Source organism: Podarcis melisellensis (assembly GCF_964234715.1).
Source record: "Podarcis melisellensis genome assembly, chromosome: 2".
In the NCBI taxonomy this organism is placed as follows: Eukaryota; Metazoa; Chordata; class Lepidosauria; order Squamata; family Lacertidae; genus Podarcis; species Podarcis melisellensis.
The window spans coordinates 27,991,426-28,015,827 of NC_138529.1; the positions used below are offsets into that span (position 1 = coordinate 27,991,426).

Sequence of the window (24,402 nt, forward strand, 5' to 3'; positions counted from 1 at the left end):
AAAGAAAGGCTGGGTGAGTTTCCTGGCATGGAATACCCACATGGACAACGAGCACTGAGCAATCTCCTTGTTAAACCAAATATTAAATAAGGTTTAAGGTATATGTCTGTTTGTCATGGCACAGAAAGGAGCAGTGGCAGCACAGTAGGATAACCCATTGTCCAATGCCATGAACTTTGCCTTACCCTGCAGAGAGAGATTACTCATCCACTGCTACAACCAAGCAGCAGCAGATACGGGAGTCTAGCTTGTACCTGTTGTTATGAACATTACTGCAAAAAATATGCTATCCCTATATGGCTCTTTTCTTCTAAAATTACACAGAAATGGGCAGAGTGCTAGAACCATTTGGAGCTACAGTTGAGAACGTCCAGGGTGTGTCTAATTAGACGCGCCAAGCCTTTGTATTTGCCCCACAAGTCCATTTTGGGCAAACCATGCCCACTTGCCAGTCACTTGATGTTACGTGACATCAGGCACAGAAATCTTCTAACTGTGATCTAAGCACTAAGCCTCTGTCTGCTCTTTTGACAGCAAAAGGCAACAGGCAGGGACTTAGCTCTGATCTTAGCGCTATTGTCCTGTAGGTGATGGGGCAGAAGGGAATCCAGGTGAGAGAGTTTTGTGCCACCCTCCTCCGTGTGTTTCAATGCCCCTTCTCCCACTCCCACTTCACTGATGCTGAAACAATATCAGTGGCTATTCCATTCTATTTAGACAACCTTGCACCTGCCTCCTGAGAGAATGGCTGGATTTACTCATATGCTTCTTTTTGCACAATAAGCTGTGCCCAAAGCGGCTTAGAGCAAACATTCCAAACATCAAAATGCAGAGCCCTTGAATTAAATATACAGAATACAGAACATGCCAGTAAACTCGAGAGAGAGAGAGAGAGAGAGAGAGAGAGAGAGAGAGGTTGACTTACTGGTTGCGTAGCTGTTTTTCAGCATGACACTTTTGCGCACGGGAAGCGTGTTGGAATAAGAGTCGCTCAGCTGCTTCTGAGTTTGGGGTGGGGATAAGGACTTAGGCTGAGGAGGCTTCCTGTCGGACCAGTGGTTGTAATCTTCGCCTTCTGAGCTGGAGACACCGTTCATTACTGGAATGGTCTCTTGTGCAGACATTCGCTGTAGTCGGGTGGGGAAGGGAGGAAGGAAGGAAGGACAGTTAGCTTTCAGTACACAAGGACTGCAAAGTAGGTGGCCACTGTCAGGAGTTCAGCCTACACTCAAGTAGGACCCTGGCAGAGACACATGCCCGACTGGCATGTTCTCTCCCTCCTGGTCGATTGTTCGGGATCTTCAAAAGCTTTCTTCTGCCCAAACAACACAGCGCCCGATGCCAACAGACATCGGCACACTTAGGAACCCGCTGAGTTTGTGCAACTTGTGTGACAGACCTCAGCAACTCAGCATTTTGACTAATCTACTTTATTTACATATAAACACACAGAGAGCACTGCGACATGGCTCCCTCTCTCTCTAGCATCAGACAGCAAAGAGAAAAAGAACAAAGGACAATAGTCCCACTTCACGGAACACAGTAACACAAACATCCTGTTTCCATCACTTCCCACTCTGTGGAGTCAAAACATATACTGTCATGTGAAAGACAACAATCCCATGACTGCAATCACGGAGCAGGAATTCTAACAGCCACATCTATGAAACCTGTTCGGTGCAGGGTTGGGGAACTCCCGGCCCTCGAAGCATTGCTGGATGCCTTCCCTCTCACTTGGCCATGCTGCCCGGAGCTGATGGGAGCTGCAATCCAAGTTTCCCACCATTGCTTCAGGGCAAAACACATCAAAACATGCCTTTCCCCCCTTTTAGTATATATATTTATATTTAGAAAGTCATATATAACCAACTGTATTAATCAGGAGGGGGCATGCAAAAGCATACATCTTTAGCAGGGGAGGCCTAACCATAGAATTGCAGAGTTGGAAGGGACCCCCGAGGGCCATCAAGTCCAGCCCACTGCAATGCAAGAATCCTGCCCACAGCTGTCGCTGCCTGGACTCAAACCACCAGCCTCCTGGTTAACAGCCTGACCCACTGACCCACTGCACCACAAGCAGAGAATGGCAGTAACCCTGAAGTCAGAAATATCCTGTGTTCTGTTAACTGTGCAAGCGATGGTAAATGGGAAGGCCTGTAGCTTACAGGTAGAGCACGTGCTTTGCATGCCAAGTGCCTCCCATCAGGGTCAAACCCTGGCATCAACCCCTGCCCAGAAACCTTGGGAAGCTGCTATTGCCAGCCAGCAAGCGTGCAATACCGAGTTAGGTGGGTTGACCATCTGACTCAGAACAAGACAAATATTCCAAAACTTGGTGCCCTCCTGCTGTTGCTGGGCTGCAATTTCCATAATTCCTGGCCATGGGCTATATGGAGGGCACCATGTTGGCAAAACATTATTCTAGGTTTACTGCACCTTGCTGAAAGAGGAAACATGAAATCCCGCCCGCCTGCCTGGGTCCCCACATACACACACATGCAGTACTTACTCCTACAAAAGGTGCCAGCTCTGGTGGGACAGGGAGTGGTTTGGCACCAGGGATAGGGTCCGAGATGATGAGGTTTGACTTGGATGTAGAGAGAGGGCTGGGCATGATGGTCCCATTGCTGCTGATGGCCATTTGCTGCATGAGCTGGATAGCGCGGTCTGGAATCTTGTTGGGATCGGAGCAGGATTGCTGCCACACAGGGAGTTTCTGCGCCAAGATGTCCTTCCCCTGAAGAAACAAAGGAGAGCAGTGTGAGGGAAAAGGAGAGAGAAAGCACAGTGTACCTGCAGAGAGTGCTTCCATCGAAGGTTTTGTGTAAAATAATAATAATAATAATAATAATAATAATAATAATAATAATAATGACAACAAGACCCCTTTCTAAGCTGAACCCCCGCAACACAGCTTTTTGGCTTCCAAGAGAATTGAGACTTATGAATTTGTACCACATGGACACTCTTCCAAGTTGTTCACCATTTGTCTAGTTAAAAGACAGTGAATGAGATTCACCTTGGTCCCGTGTGAGCTATAAACAAGATAAAGCCCAATAAAAGACAATGAATACGTAGGTAATGGCAGCTGATAGGCCAGTGAAATAAGGTGCATGAAGTATTTATAATGGAAGGGAAGTAATAAGTTCCCCCTAGCACATCTTAAAATATAGTTTGAGATGTAGTTGCTCAGATAAAGCACATCTGAGAAATAAAGTGAGGTCAGACTCTGGGCAAGTTCTCATCCCAGGATTTTTCCCTACAAGGGGTGAACTTATCCCCACTACCAAACTGTCTGTTCTTGCTAAGCAGGTGCGGAGCCACGGAAGGAGCTGGGAGCCTGCAGTTCAAACCCCCACTTGGCCATGAAGCTCTGGGTGACTTTCAGCCAGTCACTGCCTCCCAGCCTGACCTACCTCGCAGGGTTGTTGTGGGGATTAGATGAGGAGGGAGAGAAAACCTTTTAGGCCAACTTGAGCTCCTTGGAAATGAAGGCGAGATATACATGCAATGAATGAATGAATGAATGAATGAATGAATGATGTCAGTATTCCCAGTGCTGGGAAATTCTTTTCTGTGTGTGACATTTCTGACTTATTTCTGGGATATCAGAGCTTTTATTATTATTATTATTATTATTATTATTATTATTATTATTATTACTACTACTACTACTATTGTATTTAAAAGGAGAGATGGGTTTAAGACTTGGCAATATCAGGCAGCAGGAAGCCTTGGAACACCTGACTGCCATTGACTGGAGTCCAGCAGACTTTTTGCCTGCTTGCCACTTCCCCTAACCAGTCACACGTTACAGACTTTTAGAAGACATCTGAAGGCAGCCCTGTTTAGGGAAGCTTTTAATGTTGTATTTTAATATTCTGTTGAAAGCTGCTCAGAGTGGCTGGGGAAACCCAGCCAGATGGGTGGGGTATAAATAATAAATTATTATTATTATTATTATTATTATTATTATTAACACAAACACAATTCAATATGAATGCTTTCTGTTATGTAAACAGTAGCAGAGGTGAAGCCTGAGCAATCTCAGAATAAATTTAACTAGGCGTGCCGTGACCCTTGCAAAAAACAAAACAAAAAAACCCACCCCTCCCTAATAAAGCTGATCATAGAATTGTAGAGTTGGAAGGGACCCCCAAGGGTCTTCTAGTCCAACCCCCTGCAACGCAGGAATGATGTTTGCCACTGAGTACCACATCCTCAGGCAAAGGGAGCTTCCCTCCTCCACTTAACTATTACTTCCTTGTGCAGCTGCTTCAGACATTCCAAAACTCCCAGTTCTATGAAAAGCCCCATCTTTTCCCACTCCTATTCAGAACCCAAAGCACCTGCATATCCACCGCTGTGTTATCACCCCCTCCCCCCACCCCAGTGCGCAACTAACCTAATGCTTGCCTGGAGGCTGCCAAAGGCTATTCTAGGGCCTCCTTGCACACAGTGTTGTTGCTATGGAGAGGTTGGTCTCTGCAGCCTGGTAACCACCGTTGTATATTGATAGCACCCTACCGCTAGCACAGCAATGCGCCGGGAGCACACTGTGTTTCTGAGCAAGTCTCCCATGTGCTGTAGTGCTCCACTTCCTTTCGCCCCAAGCAATAAGCCACAGGGAAAACGGAAAGGAGGAGAAGGGCCGGTCTCATGCTTTGACAGCGATGGGGTACGGCAACTACAGCAGAGGGGTTTGCCAGAGCGTGTGGAAAGCAAAGCATCCTTGGCCTACTTTGGATGACTAGATGTGCAACTTTGGGATAAAAACTGCATACTCTTCTTCTTCCCACTCTGATGGGAGATGAAGGAAGAAAATTCCATCTTGGTCCCTTTCGGGATATGTCCTTAGTCTCCCTACACCATGTCTCCCTCCCCACCATCTGAGAGGGATAAAAGAGCTTTGGAGTAGGGAAGATTTGCTATCAGAATAGCAACTAAATCCATATTGAAGTGTAAGGAGAACATGGGGGGGGGGGGAAGATGAAGGTCAAGTTTCACTGCAAGAGCAGAAATTGGTCTGCTCACAAACTGAAATAATTTGAGAACCCTTAATGTTTGATTTAAGGTATGTATCCACCTTTCCTGCACAGTGTTAACACTCAAGTCACTAGTCAGCATCTTAAAAAGCAGAGACATCACCTTGCCAACAAAGGTCCGTATAGTTAAAGCTATGGTTTTCCCAGTAGTGATGTATGGAAGTGAGAGCTGGACCATAAAGAAGGCTGAATGCCGAAGAATTGATGCTTTTGAATTATGGTGCTGGAGGAGACTCTTGAGAGTCCCACGGACTGCAAGAAGATCAAACCTATCCATTCTTAAGGAAATCAGCCCTGAATGCTCACTGGAAGGACAGATCCTGAAGCTGAGGCTCCAATACTTTGGCCACCTCATGAGAAGAGAAGACTCCCTGGAAAAGACCCTGATGTTGGGAAAGATGGAGGGCACAAGGAGAAGGGGACGACAGAGGACGAGATGGTTGGACGGTGTTCTCGAAGCTACCAGCATGAGTTTGACCAAACTGTGGGAGGCAGTGGAAGACAGGAGTGCCTGGCGTGCTCTGGTCCATGGGGTCACGAAGAGTCAGACATGACTAAACGATTAAACAACACCACCACTAGTCTATACTATACTATACTATACTATACTATACTATACTATACTATACTATACTATACTATACTATACCATACCATACCATACCATACCATACCATACCATACCATACCATACACAAACCCGCCAAAGATCTCAATGCCCAGATACACACACACACAAACATGTAAATATATATACCACACAGCTACTATTCTCATTTTACTTGAAGTTCATATGTACCTCCTCAGTACAAAGCTAACGTTTTAAGGGAAGATATTCTTATCTACAAGTCTAAATAATAATAAAAAGGAGGTTGGGGAAAGTGCCCTAAAGCCCTAAATTAAACCACAAAAAAAGAAAAAAACCCAACAATTCTGTTTGCCCATTTGTTATGGGGGGAAAAAAGAATTCTTTCTTAACTTGTGCTTTACATATATCATCAACATATAAAAGGCCCTTAGCATATGTTGTCAATTTGCTTGGCACACACTACTGCTTGAAGATGCTTATGACTAAGCGGGACTTTTCAGCTAATCCCTTTATTATCTAAAAAACACCTTTTCAATCTTGCTAGATGGATATGGTTAAATGAAATGAGTGATATACAGAGAAAGAATTAAAAGGTAGAGCTTGTTTCTTCTGAATACCAGCAGGAGTCCACCGACAGCCTAGAAATATAGGCTGTTTCTCCATCGAGGGCATCTACAAGAGAGATTATTTCGCTATTTGGCTACCCAAGGGAAAATATGGTGCAGTATGGCATTCTGGAGTCATAATCCACACAGGCCCACCACCTGATGGCTCTCTTGCTGCCTACTTACCGAATACGTCTGTGATGAATCTCTGGCAAAGGTGGGCAGAAGGTATTTTGGGATCTACAGCTCTTCTCTAGAAAGTTTACAGTAGATTGGCAAGGGTTTCTGACCCCCCACTTCCTAATCTTTTAGCAATAACCACAAAATGACTCTTTCCCCACCCCAACAAAAATGGACTGCTGAAAGGAAGAAAGCCTGGGGTGACCAGGAATGGATTTATGTGGGGGAAAGACTGGACTCGGTGTAATTCTGAAACTCAAAACAAATCCCTGAGCTCCCCTAAGCTGCTCAGAGGCGTCATGGATATTCATTGCTATTCCACCACCTGCCATCCAGTGAAATGTATGGGATTTGTCCCTCTCCTAAAGAGGAGACTGAATTATTATTATTTACTGAATTTAAAAACATTAGGAAGAACTTTATGGTGGTAAGAGCTGCTCATCAGTGGAATGTACTTCCTCAAAAGGTGGCGGACTCTCCTTCTTTAGAAGATTTTAAGCAGAGGTTGGATGGCCATCTTGCAGTGATGCTTTAGTTGAAATTCCTGCATTGCAGGGGGTTGGACTAGATGACCCTTGGGGTCCCTTTCCAACTCTACCATTCTAGGATTCTATTATCCTCCCCTGCCTTTTTCTGTTCCAGGAAGGTACACATGCTTGAAAGCTCTGTATCCAAAGCACCCCCCCTTTTTTTTGTCCTGGAGCTTTCCCCATGAAAACCTGCTCTTTAGTGTTCAATCCACAAGAAAATTTGAAGTTTGCTCTGATTGAGCACTAAAGAATAGGTTTTCATGGAGGTGGGGGGAGCTTGGACACAACTTTTTAAGCATGGACCTGTTCTTGGAAAGAGCAAGGCAAAAGGTAAATGTGGATATACCGTGAGTTGTGTTCAGGAATGCCAACTTGAATAAGCCCCGCCCTGCATAATTGATCACATGACACAGTGCATGCACACCATTTGAATGGCAATGCCTATCAAGGGGGGTGGGGGCTAGCTGGCTGGCCCCCACATAGAAGTTGGCTCCTATGGCTATGTTTCACATTGGGCCAAATGGAAGCTTGTGCTTTTGGTTGGGGATGGGTTACAATATCCATTTTCAATTGTTTTTTAAGGGGAACGTGTTCAAAAGTGATATTTGCCTTACTAAAGCTTGCACAAGGGTAACAGAGATACAGTGGTACCTGAAGCCAATGCAACTCGCGCCTGTGGGTCGTGACTCGCCGCTTCTGCGCATGGACATGATGCCATTTTGAACGTCTGCGCATGCGCAAATGGCGAAACCCAGAAGTAATGCATTCTGTTACTTCCGGGTCGCTGCGGAGCGCAACCCGAAAACGCAACTTTAACCCGAGGTATGACTGTATTGCACAAGACCTCTGTGTTGTTCTTGCTGTTTCTAAAATCTGGTGCGTGTTCTGAGATTACAGTCTCCAGGGAGATCTCACACATGTACTTGTTTGGAGATTATGAAAGAACAGCTCGCTTTAAATGGGTTGTTGAAATTTGAATAGGCCTTCCAGGATGCAACAGCTCATAGAAATAGGCATGCTTGCATCAAACAAAATAGCAAGGTTGTGCTCAGGTGAGGAACACACATAAGTAGGGGTACGGCCTTAGAGACTGCCCACAGAAATGTCACCACATGACAAACCAATCACCTCATAAACATGCCGACAAAATTCCACACCAGCAGCGACTGCAGATGTATATAATGGGTTATTTTTACTCGCTTTTTTTCTGCTGTGAGGTGAAATCCAAATTACATGTTAAAGTTTGGGCTGGCAATTTGACAACAATGACATCGTGTGCGCACTTCCAAAAAAAAAGTGTGTGTGTGAGCAGCACCAATTCTACAACAAACTTCCATCTGGAAGCAGCCTTGACTTTTGCTTTAGTTGATGGATTACAGTGTTTTAGATGCTACATACAAAAGTAGATTTAGCAAGCTTGAAGCCTGCGCTCCCTGTGTGGCTGGGACACTTTTGAACATCTTTGCTTAGGGGTTGGGACAGCAAGGAATCTAAATATTGTGAAACAATAACAGTACCAAATTAATTAGAATACCTAAACCTTGTTGAGACATAAGAGCTAGCCCATGTTACATTGCTCAAGCTTTAAAAAGCATGCTTAAGCTGAACACTTTTTGAAGGGAATGAGGTACGCGGAGCCCTGATTGATTTAGTTCTCCCAATGCAGATTAGCACCCTGCACCAATTTTTTCGCAGAAAATTGTCCCCTTGGCTGCCATATGCATCTTACTGCAGTTAATAGCTGGGGAAATTTCTGGTGGGGAAACCAACCCAAGGCCCTGATCCAGACTGTTGATCAGCTAAATATTTTTTTTCCCTTCAAAAAGAAAAGTGGCCACTCCAACAACTTTTTTTAAAAAGCATGCTTCATATAACATGCAGTCTGGGCTAATCGTTCTTGAGCAATAGACCATAGTGGATGGGTTTGATGGGAACATCTTACTCGAACAAGCTTCCCCAGTGGCCTAAAACGTTTCTGAAAATGTTGATGCTGATATTGGTACTGCAGCAGTGGGTACCAACCCAAACCTCCTGCACTGTTCTGATTGAAATGAATTTGAATGGGTTAGGCACCTGGCCTCCAGAGCCTCTGGGCTTTTATTGTTGTGCTAGAATTGGGCAGATATATTACAACCTGAGGCAGGGTTTTCAACCTGCAGTAGTTTTCAGATATTGAAACAGCTCTTGAAAAGGAAAGCACTCATTTTTAATTATCCTGGAAACTAGTGCAGGAGCCCACAGGTATAAGGCTCCTTATGCTTACTGCAGCTTTGTACAAACACTACTAGATATGGGGTGTGGGGGATAGCATCTCTGTTGGGAGACATAGTGCAGGAGTAGGCATAGGAAATTAAGACAGTCCAAGGGGGTGAAAAGCTCGGAACAAACTGAAGCAAGCACGTTTTCTCCGGCATCAACACTTGGTTCACTATGAACATGTGCACATTTGTGAACAACTTGAGAGGAAGTACTTGGAAGGTGTGCAACATCCCCATCAGAATTAAGGAACATTATTTCCCTTCAAGTTCCTTGAAAAGGAGCAACCATTTGTGGCCTGCAATTACCGATCTTGCAATCTGGGGGTGGCAGAGAAGTTGCTATTGTAATTTGAGTTCATAGATTGGTTTTTAGGAATTTAGAAGTCAGCAAGGACACAAACGCTGCCTGTGTCTAGGTTCCCGAGGGACTGCATGAACAGAGGGACTTTTTCGTCCAACCGTTTCCTGAGTCAATAGGTCCAATGGTACAGCACCCCAACACAACAACTCGCTCACCTTAGAATGGTAGGTGAGGGCATTCTTGGCCACAGCGCACTGCTTCTCTACCAGGAAACAGAATCTTCGCCTTTCTTCTGTGAGCGCCATCTTGTATCCATCGCAGACATAGTTCTCCAGCTCGCCTTGCTTGTTGGTGATAGCTTCAATGAACTGGGAGGGAAACAAACACAAAGCAAAAGAGGTTACCCAAGTGTTCCCGTCTGAGCCGCAGCACAAAGTGGGAGGGAGGGCTGTCCTTCTGCATTAACACATCACTTGGTCTGTAGCAGAATTCCCTTCAGTGCAGGGTCTGCATCAAGCATGGCAAGGACCAGAGGAAAACAGAGAGTGTGGTCATTGTGCGACTGCGGACTGTCCGAGGCTCTTAATTATTTCCATCGTTCCATTCAAGGCCGGACGGCAGGGGGCACTAGGCAACAGGAGTATACGCAGGCTTGAGAGAATACATCTCTTTCTCCCCTCGCCAACCATCCTTAGTCATCTGACCTCCCCCACACAAAAGCTCCTGACTCAGAACGTGGGCTTCAGATGTTGTGTGGGTGGCAGAAGAGCAGAGAGAGAGAGAGATTCTCTCAGCCTCCCTCCTACTTCGCCTGCACCTGGGTAGTGCTCGTTTTTTTCTAGTGCCGATTGTTACAAAAAAAACGGTTGTTCCGCTGCCATGAGGTTAAAGCTCTTCGAAAGGGCTTCCACTCAGAGGTGAGAGGAGGCTGAAACACAGTCTGTCCATCTCACCTGTTGCAATCCGGATGGATGGAAATGAACTTTGTCATGTCCGTGGGGTTGGGGGGGGAAGAGAAAGCATGAGCAATGAATATGTACCTTTCCTTGCTTGTACTTAACAACCCACAGACCCACCCCCCTCCTGTGGGAAGGCAGAACAAATGACGGCCTGACACACTCCCACAGAGCCCACTGTTCCCTTTCCAAACATCTATCCGCCGTGTCAAACAATACCCACTCACGCCTGGTCCCCGTACACCCTCACGAAAAGTCATCCACCAAGTCCCTCGACCTCAGGCCACCAGCTGCTAGAAATCTGCATTTGACTCTCTACAAAATCCAGGCTACTCCCTCTTCCCAGCTACAGTCCTCCTGCACCTGGCGTTCATTCTGAGCAGCTCAAAAGTTTGGAAGTGCTTCTTTTTAATTATTGGGGAAGTATGAATTATTCCCACCTATGCAGACTGGACACTCGTTGCCACGAGTTGTGTGCTGCTTTGCGCTCTCTAACTGGAGTGGGAATGAGACACTCCTCTAAGTTCATGTTCTGCACAGGGCTGCAGCTACTGCCATCTCTTGAATTCAGTGTGAAACTTCTGCACAGGTGCATGCAAGCCATATTTCATTGCATATGGGATGCAAGCTAAGCAACCCTTATACGACAGCCTGTGCTGTTAATTAATGATGCAAAAGCTACCTAGCCGCCTTCTTTAGGAACATGGAAAGCTGCTTTATGCCAAGGACAGACCACTGGGTCCATCCACTTTAGGTCTCATGCAGGGAGTTGTTCCCAGCCCTGCCTGACTGGAGATGCCAGTGACTGAACCTGGGACCTTTTGTGCGCAAAGCTGATGCTCTCTTCTGATTTCAAGAACCCTTTGTTCTGCAGCACCTCTTTCCAATAGGGCTGCATGTAAAATCTTTCTGATCCGTTAAAAAGGTGTCCACAATTAACCAGGCAGCAAAATTTTGAAAGAGAAAAGCACTTAACAACAGCAACAACAGCCACAACAACAATGCACCTTCAGGCAGGCTCCTGATGCAGAAGCAGCACTGCCCCCTGGCAAAAAAAGCAGAAGCAATGCCTTTCCTAGAATGAAGCCTGTTATACAAGCATGGATGATCTAAAACAAAAAGAGAAGCATGCTTCTCTCTCCAGAACAGTTTCTCTTTGTTTCTTTTATTCACATGCAATAAATGCATGCATATTTAATCAAGGCATGTAGTAGATTAAAACTCCTTATGATCTATCAACTCATATTTCATGAACTGGATGACAGCCAATTTCTGCACATGGATGCAAGCAACCAAGCATGTGGCTTAAAAAGAAAGAAACAGCTCCAGACTTGCCTCTTCTGAAAGACACACGCCGCAAAATGCAGTCTCAGACTTGCTTCAAAATCACTCAAGACTGACACCTCTGCTGCTCCCTGCAAAAAGGTGGATTCCATTCTGAGCTGGCAATGAATGGGTTTACTGTCTTCTGTCTGCCTTATCATGCCAGCCCAAGCTTGTTTTGCAGAATGCAGTTCCACCCAGTCTTTGGGTGGGAGATGCTTTTTGCAAGCATTTGTCTTCACATATAGAAGCACTTGTATTTATGCAAAAGATAAACCTGGAGTTTAATTTCCCTGCAATGCTACAGATTCCAGGCATAGCCTTGAGTAAATTTACTTAAGGCTTCTGATTTGCAGTCCTGTGTTCCAGATGAGGTCAGATGGGCCCCTTCCCTATTTAATTTCCAACACCCACTGAAGGCTTTAAAAAATGTTATTCCAAAAGGTATTTCAATTGTAGTTTGGTTTTATAGTTTTAACTGATTTTATTTTATTTATTTGCTTTCTGTTTTGGATCCTTGTAAACCACTTAAGAGATTCTTGTAGTTAAGTGGTATATAAATTGTTTAAATATTTTGTGCACATATTCATGTTTCTGCCAAATGTCTCTGCAAACTGTCTTTATCACTCACTGTGCCAGGGAAAAAAAGGGGCAGAATAAAAGGTTACGTATTCTGTGAAGAACTAAATTGGCAAGTGTCATCTTCATTTTGCTTACTTACCGGCAAATTTGTTTCAACATTATAGGGCATTCACCAAGGCCCAGCTATTAGTATCCAAAGTAAGATTTATGCACAAGCATTTATCATCTTAATGGGCAAGTTTCCAATCCAGCCAATGTGAAGCATTTTGGAATTCCATTTATTTCAATGGGAGAGTTAAGTTTAGTCTCTCCCACTGAAATATATGGGACTCCCAAGTCCTTTACCCTGGCTGTGAACTAGCCAAAGCAACTACCGTATTTTTTGCTCCATAGGACGCACTTTTCCCCTCTTAAAAACTAAGGGGGAAAGTCTGTGCGTCCTATGGAGAGAATGCAGGGGGGGAGGCAGGCAGGAAAAGCCCACAAGCTTCGCGCGGCTCTTGCAGGCTTTTCCCCAGGAGGGAGAAGGGACTGACACGGCCAGTCAGTCCCTTCTCCCTCCTCGTAGAAAAGCCCACAGGATGGATCCCGCTCACTGTCTGGGCTTCTTTGCTCTTTGGGGTTGGGGGGGGGAACCCAGGCTTCCCCTGCAGCCCCAAGAAGCTCTGGGAGAAGCGGACAGGCTGCACTGCACTTTGGGGCTGGGGGGGAAATAATATTTTTTTTCTTGATTTCCCCCTCTAAAAACTAGGTGTGTCTTGTGTTCCGGTGCGTCCTATAGAGCGAAAAATACGTTATCTACATCCAGTGTCTCTGGAAACAGCTTCCTAGAAGCAGACCCTTCGCAGGAATCCGTGCCCCTGTTTGTAATTTGTTTCTTGTTGCTCTCGACTCTTAAATTATTTTTCTGTGCATGTGCCTAATTGAACCAAGACCCAGCTGGTTTGTTATCATGCATAAGCTTGAAAAAAAGTCTAAATGCAGTATTACCTGGTTGCAAGAAAAGATAAATTTATTAAGACTCTTAAAAGAGTATAGGTCTTATTGCTCTCCTTCAATACTAGCATCTTTGTTCTGGAAGTGAAGCAACTGGCGGTTCATCACCTAAGCCACAAACTCCCCCCATCTCTTTGATAATGGAGCAACTCACAGCTGTCAGGGGTATCTACAGGTGGCAAACAAGAGAGTGCATGAAAAGCAGCCACCTACAATACCAGCGCTGCTCCCAGCTGTGTCGACAGTATTTGTGTTAAACCATTATTCTTTCCAGAGCTGTACTCTTGAGGGAACAAGGTGTCAGGAAACGATTGTGCAAGGAACGATTGAAAAACTAGATAGGAAAAAAACAGCGTGGCCACCCAATTGTGCTACATCAGAAATCCTAGGGGCGTATTCCACAGGGTGGAAGGACTCCAGGTGTCAATTCCTTTTGAGATGGGGCAGAAAAGATCAAGGAATGAAGCAACTTTGAGACAGGCCAGCAGCTGTTATGTCTTGATATGCTGGAGCACATGCAAAGTGCCAAGAGAGAGATGTGTGAGGCGGGAAGGCTTTCAGTTCCATGCTTCACGTGCTTTCAATTTTGATGTGCACTATATAAATATTGTCATATTACCCATTGTTCCAAACCTAGCACAGCCCACGTGGGCTATCTGGGTGGACTGTAAATTTTGACTCCTTAGAGAGAAACAGTTGTCAGCTCCTCAGGCAGAATTTCTCTAACCTTAGTTTAACAAATCAAAGAAAAGAACAGCGCCAACCTAACTGCGTAAGCACAGTCGTACTAGATTAGACCACAGGCATGCCTTGTCCAACAACCTGTTTCTCACCAACTAGATGGGCCTGAGAAGCCTATAAGCAGAACTCAACTCAAGGACCAACTCAAGGACCATTATCCATTCTTGCCTCTCAGTGACTGGCCTTAAGTGGCCAAGACTTGTGCTTGGAGTTTCCATACTACCATCATGACCAACATCCTCTAAACATTTTCCCAATTTCCCTTTTAAAGTCATCCAAGCTAGTGGTCATCACAAGGCATAAATTGAATTACATACTGTGTAAAGTACCACCTCCTTTTGTCTATCCACTCCCCACCCCCCAAAAAACCCCTCGTGTATGGAATCATTACACCAGTGTTTCCCAAACTTGGGTCTCCAACTGTTTTTGGACTACAATCCCCATCATTCCTGACTACTGGTCCAGCTAGCTAAGGATGATGGGAGTTGTAGTTCAAAAACAGCTGGAGACCTAAGTTTAGGGAATACTGCATTACACCCACAGCTGTTGCCAGAAAGAATAGGTGGGGGGAAGGCTGGGCAGGGGGGAGACATTCTAATTTGTTTCCTATGGAAGAGCTCGCCTGTTCCTCACCAGTCACCCAACTTCCTTTACACTACAAGGATGGGGAACCTGTTGCTCTCCAGATGTTGGGACTCCAACTCTCATTAGCCTCAGCCTGCACGGGCAATGGTCAGGGATGATGGGAGCTGGAGCCAACAATATCTGGAAGGCCACAGGTACCCCAACGCGTTCTACTCTCTTGTTTTCATTGTTGTACTGTGAAGAACACACATCTGTCCTGCAGAGACAGACCTTATGTCTATGTTTAAAGTTAGGATCAGGAAGCAGAATATTCATCCCATGAAGAATGTCATGGTTTGGAAAGAGAAGCAGGAATTCCTGAATTCCACAGTATTGGAAACATTTCTTTACCACATTAAGGACCATTAAAAATGAATTTCATTTTGAGTTCTGCGCTAATAAGCAGCCACTGCAGAGCCTACTAGGAGATGCTGTTTGTTCCTTCAGCTTGTCTTCAGCAGTCCCCCACACCCCAGCCATGTCAAACTGAAATTCCCAAGAGACACAGAAGCGACACATGGGGAGTCATTTACATCTGTGCTCACTGAGACAAACCACAAGAAAAAATTGTTCTGTTTCGGAAATTTGCTCCGAGATGATATATGGCTGTTGACAAGCCAAGACAGACACCACACACACACACACACACACACACACACACACACACACACTGGGAGAAACATTATCCACAATTTCCTATGGAAGCTTTGGAGCATGGGAGGAATGGGGGCAAAGCTGCCCTAAACAGAAAAGAAAACCGTCCACGCCCAGCTGCCTAGGTCAACCCACTAAAAACATCTCTGAAGCCATTATTTTCTTGAAGAGGTTACTGTGAAAATTCCCAGATATTGATTATTGTGACCCATCAGAGTCTTGCTGGTGGGGTGTTCAATCTCGTGGTAACATCCTGTATGGTTCCTTGGCCAGCTGCTGAAGGCAGCATGTCCAGCACTTGCAGCTTACCCAGGTCCACAATCATTTAAGACCATGCACTTGCCCCAAGTAGGACAGGGCATGCTTCTCACCTAAGAGAGGGTGGTGCCACATAAGAGAAAGGAAGGGAGCACATGCCACTTCCAATTTGGCTGGATGTTCACTTCGGCCAGGGCCCCAGCCTAGTCATCAACAGCATGCTGCTTCTGTCTTGCCACCACATGCAGAGTAAGACACATACAGCCATAGGGCTGTGCAACAAACCGCAGGAGACTAAAGGTGGGATATGAGGGCAGGAATGACTCTATTCTCCCTGTCTGTCTCCACAAGCCAGCCCAGGATATGAATAGTGACCAGTTCTTCTCCCACGTAGCAACGTGGGTCCAAGTGACTGGGCCCACCAGTCAACAGGGAAATGTACTGGCAAGGACCCCTTACATGTCTCTCTTCATGCCAGGGGCATAGGAAGCGGGGTGCAGGGTGCAGGTGTCATCCTTGAGGGGGGTTGACAAAATGGAACACTGCGGGGGCGGCACTTACTGCGGAGCCTGGTCTGCAGCGTGCCCGAGCCACGCATCTCTCCTGGGAGTGATGTGGTGGCCCGGGGCCCTGCGCTGTCTGAAATGGCAGCGTAGGGATTGCATCCGCCAGGCGGACTCTGTGCATGGATCACCACCATGTCCCCATGGGCGGATCGCCCCACCCCCACCGCTCTGGGTGCCAGAGCAGCTAGCTATGCCCCTGCTTCATGCATCCGTTTCATAAGGTGGCTGGCTGCTGCTATAGGGTTTATTATTGTTGGGCAGGGGGGAGATCCACGTAAAATACACTAACCACTCATACCAATGCATATGTAGTTATTTAATATGCAACAGCTGAGAGCACTGTCCCTTAACTGTTTCATTTGCTAACTGGATTAAACTTGCCTAAAAGGAACAACAACGTTATTTGTAAACAGACAAGCAGCAACAACAACAACAACAACACTGAAACACTGCTTCCAGAGACCTCAGTCAAGCACGTTCCTGAGAACTCACATTTGTTATTTCTAGGTTGGAAAACGTGCCCATTTATAAATTCACATCCCTCTGAGTCCAGGACAAGGCTCCTGCTTAAAAATTCATCCAGAGCAAAGGCTTCCTCCAATTAGCTATGTCAATGGTGTCTTTTCAGTAAGGCTGTGATCCTAAGCACACTGACTTGGAAGAACCTTCTGCTGAAATTAATGGGGCATGCCTGTTTGTTTGGTTTCAAAGCACACCCGTTTCTTCATTTACATAGATAAGTAGACTATAGTCTCTCTGAGCTAATACAGTTGTACCTTGGAAGTCGAACAGAATCTGTTCCAGAAGTCCGTTTGACTTCCAAAACACTCGGAAACCAAAGTGCGGCTTCTGATTGGCTGCAGGAAGGTCCTGCAGCCAATTGGAAGCCCCATCGGACGTCGGGGTTCCAAAGAACGTTTGCAAACTGGAACAGTCACTTCCGGGTTTGCGGCATTCGGAAGCCAAGGCGTTCAACTTGCAAGACGTTTGGGATCCGAGGTATGACTGTATTGTACAAACCTGAGCCTACCCCCTAGCAAAAACAGGAATGAACTTCGGAGATAGCAAAAGGCTGGAGAACAAGGAGTATAATTTAGATATCAGCAAAAATGAAAAAAATAAAATGAAATAAAATAGGACACCCTGAATCTTGGGAGAGAGCAGGAAAGGGGTTATCTCATGAAGCCGGTGACTAATCACTCATGAGAAGCTGCTCTGCTTATCCTGAGGGGCCTGTTGCATTGAAAGCAGCCTCCATTGTTCTGCATGTGTGTGGGAGTGGAAAGGGGGGGGGAGTGAGAATAGAAAGGAGGGGGAAGAATGGTGCTGTTTGCATAGCTAACAAGCAAAGTAAAAGCCATTATCTCTACCTCAGCAATGGGCTGCTCTAAAGCAGAGTCTCTAACCCCCCCCCCCAATATAATCTTTTCATACAGCTTTAACCCTTCGCTCATCTGTTAAAACAAAGTCTTGCTCTTCATTTATATAACAGTTTTGGACTCAAAGGCCCCCAAAAGCTGTGAACAGCACCGTATCAACACATCAATCAAAACTATGAAATAGCAAAGTCGCAAAATACCCACCAATCACACATTTCAGTTCATGAGCTACATTCACGCTTTTTACCACAGATGCACCTCCACAGCATTCCAGTCTCACTTGGCAGCCAGGTTAACTTACATTTACATTTACACACACACAGACACACACGTGTGTAGCAGGGGGGCAGCTGCCCCCCCAAATCAATAAAAATGCAGCTAACTGAGGTTCTGTCCCACCCCCCTAACAAAAGGCATGCCCCTCCAACAAAAATCTTGGCTACATCCCTGCTCACACAAACACACAAACATTGCCCTGCTGCTCCGATGCCTCACTTAGAAGCAATCCTATCCAAAATCAAAACATTGAAGGGGAATGCCCTCACTCTACCCCAAATGAGATATCCCAAGGGCTTTCCCTTTGGGGTTTCCTCATCATCAGCGACCCATAGTCCATGGTGACCTGACCTCTCATAAACAGCTGGTTGCAGCTACAGCTCTGGTGAAGTTCCTGCCCTTTAAGGGGAAGAGTTAGCGGTGAAGCTTCTGTGCACATTTTCCTTCCATGAACTGGGGATCCACGGAGCAGCAAAAAGGTAAGCAGTTACCTAAGTATTTAGAGCATTTTCATGTGCAGCAAAGGGCTAAGTCTTCCAGGCACAGGAACTCCATTTTGAAAGCATTATTCAAGGCTGAGCGTCTAAATTTAGCAAGAAAAAAAAAATCCTCACAAGGTTCATATTCAACTTATGTTTATCTTTTGCTGCAACCATTCTCTCCCCCCAACTCCAATTTAATTATATAGAGGAAAATTATTTTATCCCTTGTGTGGACTCAAGTTTGCCATTTGTTGCTCACATGTTTAGCAGCATGATGCAACTTGTTTATGTAACTAACTTGTGACTGGCTATCTCTATGCCATGTGCCACAGTGCCGTGGAAACGTAAAAAGAAAAAGAAAAAAGAAGAGTTCTCAGAAAGGAAGGAACTAAATTAGCACTCAAAAAGAAAGCAGGGGAAATACAGACTTGCTGAATTCCTGACTGGCATCTATGGTCACATAAATATCACTGAGGTGATCCAGCTGAGAGATGAATGTGCTTCCTGTTTGGGGAGTGGAAAACACATTGCCTCCAACTCCAGGGAAATAATGTGCCATGCCCCAATTACTGTTCTCTTGATCAGTAAGCGAATGCCTATGTAAATAGAAAAGCCCCATAACTACATTGTTATTACTTTACTGTGAATTATTTACAGTAGCTACAAATGTGCTGTGTGTGTGTGTGTGTGTGTGGTTTGACGTAGGAGAATGCACATTCCTCTTCTTTGAAATCTATCACATGCACAGAATTACAAAATGGTTGCTATTCTCCCCACCCCACCTAACATGTTCTAGTTTTACTCCCATTAGTGATGATAGGGTGTTTATATTTAGCATGCCTGAGAATATAAAGGTAAAGGGACCCCCTGACCATTAGGTCCAGTCGTGGCCGACTTTGGGGTTGCAGCGCTCATCTTGCTTTATTGGCCGAGGGAGCTGGTGTACAGCTTCCGGGTTATGTGGCCAGCATGACTAAGCCGCTTCTGGCGAACCAGAGCTGCGCACGGAAACACCGTTTACCTCCCCGCCGAAGTGGTACCTATTTATCTACTTGCACTCTGACGTGCTTTCAAACTGCTAGGTGGGCAGGAGCAGGGACCGAGCAACAGGAGCTCACCCCGTTGCGGGGATTCAAACCGCCAACCTTCTGATCGGCAAGTCCTAGGCTCTGTGGCTTAACCTGAGAATATATCCACAGTAAAAGCATGGTATAGCAGCTAGAGTCTGCTTAGTTAATGAAGCTCACTGGACAGTTTCAAGCCAACTGCCAACCTCTTGACGTGTCCTACTGCACAGGTTTGTTGCAAAGCGACAAACACTCTGGTGGGAACCTTATAAAGATTTGTCAGCCACCACACCCCAAGCAGGTGAAATGGTGTTGGGTCCTTAAAATAAGACAGGTCTGGGTAACTGCTAACTGCTAAATGGGGATCAGAGATCACTTTTTTCATTCTAAAATCCTAGGCGTAGCTGGGACCTGAGGCACACAGCAAAGACTTATGTCTGCTGCCATCCTACAGAGAACAAGTCCATCTTTGGGACTGGAAACTTTGAACGCAAACATATCTTATGGCCATAAACAAAGGCAATTTGTTGTCTCTTTTCTCTTCAATTTTGTTTATCCCCTCCCTGCTACACTGCTTTTTGTAGTATCCAGCCTGATTAAAAAGTTATGGAGAACTCAGAAACTTGCTCACTATTTTGGAACATTTCATTTTATTGTAATAAAGGAATTGCTATTGGGATAGGCTACAGAACCACACACTCTCTCTCTGCCCCAGCCCAAGTCATCCCCTTCTGTGTCTGAATTTCCCTCACCAGCCTCAGCACTAACCAGAACTTGCTCTTAACCAGATTTGCTCAACTGTCCAGGGTTATGTCAGCTGGTGCCAATGTAACCCTTACTTAACCACATTTAAAGGACAGCAAGGTAAGGTTTTTTTGTGAATTAGGAGGATGGGGATAGCTGAGAGGGAAGTGCAGCTCTACAGCATGATCCCAAACTTGAACCTTGGTTACTGGATTAAGAGTATTACATCTGCACCGCCCTCATAAATTCCAGCAAGCAAAGAAAATATAGTTTGGGAGTCAAAACAATAATTTCCAATATGGAACCATCAGAAGTAAAGGACAAAAACGGGGGCGAACTAAAAACTGAAGCATGCACATAGTTTCAAAGGCTATGAACCAAAGAGCGGGGTCAATGTTGAATGTGGAAGGAAGGCACATAAACTAGGGACATAATTAGGCAGAAATGAATACTGAGTGCAGAATTCATGTTTCTAGCATTTCATGTACTTGAAGACAGGTCTCAGCACAGCGCCGTGAAGTCTCAAAACTACAGGATAGGGAGGAGGAGCAAGATTTTCTGTGCCTGTGGGGTGTATGTGTAGGATCTTACTGTCTTATATAGTTCTTTCCAGTTCCTCATGAGCAACAGAAGCAGAAGTAAGGTAGGTAAAACTCACAAACACAACTCAGCTCACATAATCCATTAAGTTTAAAAAAGGTCTTGTCTTGACACTTATTTTTTATTATTTTGAAAGTAAATATTACACCCAGCCCCCTAAGAGGGGCTGTGAAAGAACCACCCACTGCCAGCAAGGAATGTGCTATGCGATAATCTTTCCAGAGAAATTCTGTTAGTTTAAATCACTCAGCAATTCTATAAAATGGACAAAGCCTTAGAAGGTGATCTGGCATCACAGAACTAAACTAAAACAAAACCCTCTCGAGCATGTCTATTGGGTTATCACAATAATCACACACTTTGAAGACAATTGGTTCTTAAAATAAATACATTGTAAGCCCACTTCAAATTTAGAAGGTTTGAGAGCAGATAGGACAGCATAAGGAAAACACCAACATGTAGGTAGCTACTAAACAGAAGGTATGGGCTATGCGTGCTGTTATATATATGCATGGAAGCACCACTATCATGAAAACTGTGGAGAGATCTACTCTGTGCAATGCAATGGGTGGAGGAAGAGATGACTGAAAGGCAACATGATATGCCACTGTTAAAATAAAACACAGCTGATTCAAGCACTTGGCAGGCTGACAGATGTGTGTCTTTCACTATCATTACTTAAAACAGACTTGCTACTCAGAGCACCAAACGGTTTGTGAATGACATCAAAGTCTACTCTGCACTTCATCAGTTGCTGCTGCTAACAATTATTCCCGACTAGCAGCTCGCAATGAGATTACAAGGGAATTGAAAGAGGCAAGAGGAGGAGACCTCACCATCTACGCGCACATGGCACATACAACAAGACCCTCCTCACTTCCTGGAAGACAATCTCACATGCAATCCCACACCATTACAGGGGGAAGAGAGTGGGACAGGAAATGCAGGTAGGTATCTGCGGTGTAGAGATAGGTTAAGCAATATATTGAGAGACCAAGACTGACAGTGACTGAACAAATCAAGGAACTAGTTCAGACTGATCAGTCAAGGAACTAGTTCAGAAATGAGAGGCAGCAAGGTTAGGAGAAGTCAAAACTCTGGAAGACAGAGGTTTATGCAGGTTTCTCTAGGCTGTGAACCCCTGGGAAAGCTTTTGAGTGCAAGTTTTTCAAGAACCATTCAGTTCAAGGTGATATAGCCTGCACATCCACTTTGTTCAGCCAGTTAAAAAATAAGAATGAAGTGGCCCGCTACACTCCTCCCTCTAGCAGCCTGTTTATTTTTGTTGTGGTGGTTGTCATTTGTTGTAGTGATACAAAATAAAAACTTAAAATTAGAATGTTAATTTAAAATGTTAATTAAAAAGAGACAAGTACCGTATTATTCCGTGTATAACACGGTATTTTTTCCTTAGAAATAACAGGCAAAAATTGAGGGTCGTCTTATACACGGATAGCGGGGGGGGGGGGGCGATTGGTGGTAGCAGCCAGCAGGAGACTGGCAGCGGCGATTTGCTTTGGTGGGCATGCTGTAGTGTGATTGGCGGTGGTGACCTCCTCCCAAAGAAAGCTCAAAAACTCTGGGCAGTCTCCGCCCCTAAAAAGCAGAACTGGGAAATGATAAATCGGTACTAAGAGATGATGTCTCGCCATATAAGGTAGCTTAAATTGTGTAACAAAAAGTACTATTGAATGACAGCTATAATTAGCATCTCCCTGAATATTTTTGCAATGACCATGGAGGAAGATTTGAAGAGAGGGTCTTTAACGGAGGTTTATTCAACACGTGTTTGCAGAAACTATTTCACGTATACCTAGGAAAAGTTTGCTAGGGTAAGTACAACAATGGATGTCAGGTAACAGCTAGCATGCCCAGGGTGCTGGAAGCCAAAAAGGAAACAGATGGAAAAGGAATTAATCTCACCAACCCTTCATTTCCCTATGAAATATGCACTTTCTCCAACCCATCCAATACTGGCGAAAAGGAGAGATGAGCTACTGGCCGAGATTTGCATTACTGGCTTGACCAAGTATGGTTAGCCATATCTTTTCCCATCATGTATAATGTATCTGGATACAAACAGTAAATAGAGGTCAGACAGCTAGAAGTAATCTAATAAAAGAAAAAGAAAAGGCCCTTTCAAGATTGAGCCTTTGATAATCAACTTTTGAAAGCATGAATAAGATGAGCCAAGATTGGTAGCTCTATCATTGTAGCTAAGAAAATGAGCTTTCTCCTAAGAGAGATTATTATGCATGTTTTCAGGTTCTTCTACCTAAGGTTTTCAGATATGTCCAACATATCACCATCTCCCTAAATTGACAGCCATCTGAGGCATCAGAAACCCCATCAAACAATTGCAAGTGACTGCCTGGGCATGTTTACAGCTGGGGTAAGAATTCACAGTGGTTAACCTAATACCTTAAACCAACCAGATATTGGATAGTAACACTACTCATTTAATTTTGAAAGAGGATTATAATCTTGAAAAAAGGGGAAGGCACCACTTTTGTATATAGACTGGGCAGAATTCAGCTAACTAGCTCCACTGGCAGAAGTCCACATGAAGACTTACGTTAGTGCAATGGTATCCAACCAAGTATGGCAAGATGTGTGCAGAACCAGGTATACATATGATGGAATACTGGGTGTGGGTTAGAACTATGAAATACTGGTTGTGTTGCCATTCTTGTTGCCAACCTTCAATTTTGCTCTCTGACTTACTTAAGGACTCTTATAAATCCAGAGGGTTCCAACTTTTACATAGCAAAATCGGATCTATTGGTATTGACTTGGAACTCTTGTATAATTCAAGTGAGCAATATATTTATCGCAATGTTCAAACCAGATTAAAGGACACTGAAAAACAAAACATCGAGTCAGCTGTAAATAAAAATTTGCTTCCCCAAGTTCTATGGTTTAGATACAACAGATAACAGGGTCACTTATATCTTAAAATTAATAATTCCAGTCCAATGCAGGGCCTTTACGTTGGCCCAAATGAACGTTTTTCCCCTCAGTTTTCGTCAAGGGCAGATATTTAAACATCCCCAGAAATGAAAGACATTGGGGATGTTCTTTGAATGTGTCAAACACTGTAGAACATATTCTTTTCTACTGTCCATTGTACAACCAGCTAGGCAAACACATGCTACCCCCTTTTTTTGGGTAGTCCAACATTACAGCTCAATGAAAATATCAGATTCTATCTGTCTGACATTAATCTGGAAGTAACTGCAAGGATGGCTGAGTTTTTGTAAATAGTATCTCTTATAGAGTGGTGAATGGCACTATTTAGCAGGAAGAAATCCCAATGAAAATCCCCATCATTATCTATTTTACATGGCTGTTTATTTCTATATATTTTAAAATTTTATATATGGATGTTTTATGATAGCCCATACTTGTAATGCCTAATGAAGGTTTGTCAAAGTAAGTAAGTTAGTGCAATGGGGCTTTCCCCACTCTTCTCCCTCTTCATATCCCTAGAAATACTCTTGGGGTATGTGTGTGTGTGTGGAGAACCCCCAGAACAGTGTGTGTGGGAAGAGAAGGAGGGATTATTCCGCCTGGCAAGCTGAAAAGCTCATGCTGATGGAGCATTTGCCATAGCGCTATGTTGAATTCCTCCCACAGATTCCATATG

General features: G+C 44.6%; 1 protein-coding gene across 4 annotated transcripts in view; it reads right to left on the reverse strand.

The window, feature by feature from the left end:
- The window catches only part of BAIAP2 (BAR/IMD domain containing adaptor protein 2), a 134,900-nt gene that overhangs the window by 27,424 nt on the left and 83,074 nt on the right, over positions 1 to 24,402 (reverse strand). For all 4 annotated transcript variants that reach the window (XR_014165328.1, XR_014165329.1, XM_081899735.1 and 1 more), the window contains exons 7-9: positions 9,724 to 9,876; positions 2,510 to 2,737; positions 926 to 1,127 (exon numbers count right to left, since the gene is read on the reverse strand). Coding sequence is in view for 2 of the 4 variants with exons in the window: in XM_081899735.1 (XP_081755861.1) it covers positions 926 to 1,127; positions 2,510 to 2,737; positions 9,724 to 9,876 (583 nt within the window). In the remaining 2 variants the exon portion in view is untranslated. The remainder of the gene's footprint in view (positions 1 to 925; positions 1,128 to 2,509; positions 2,738 to 9,723; positions 9,877 to 24,402) is intronic.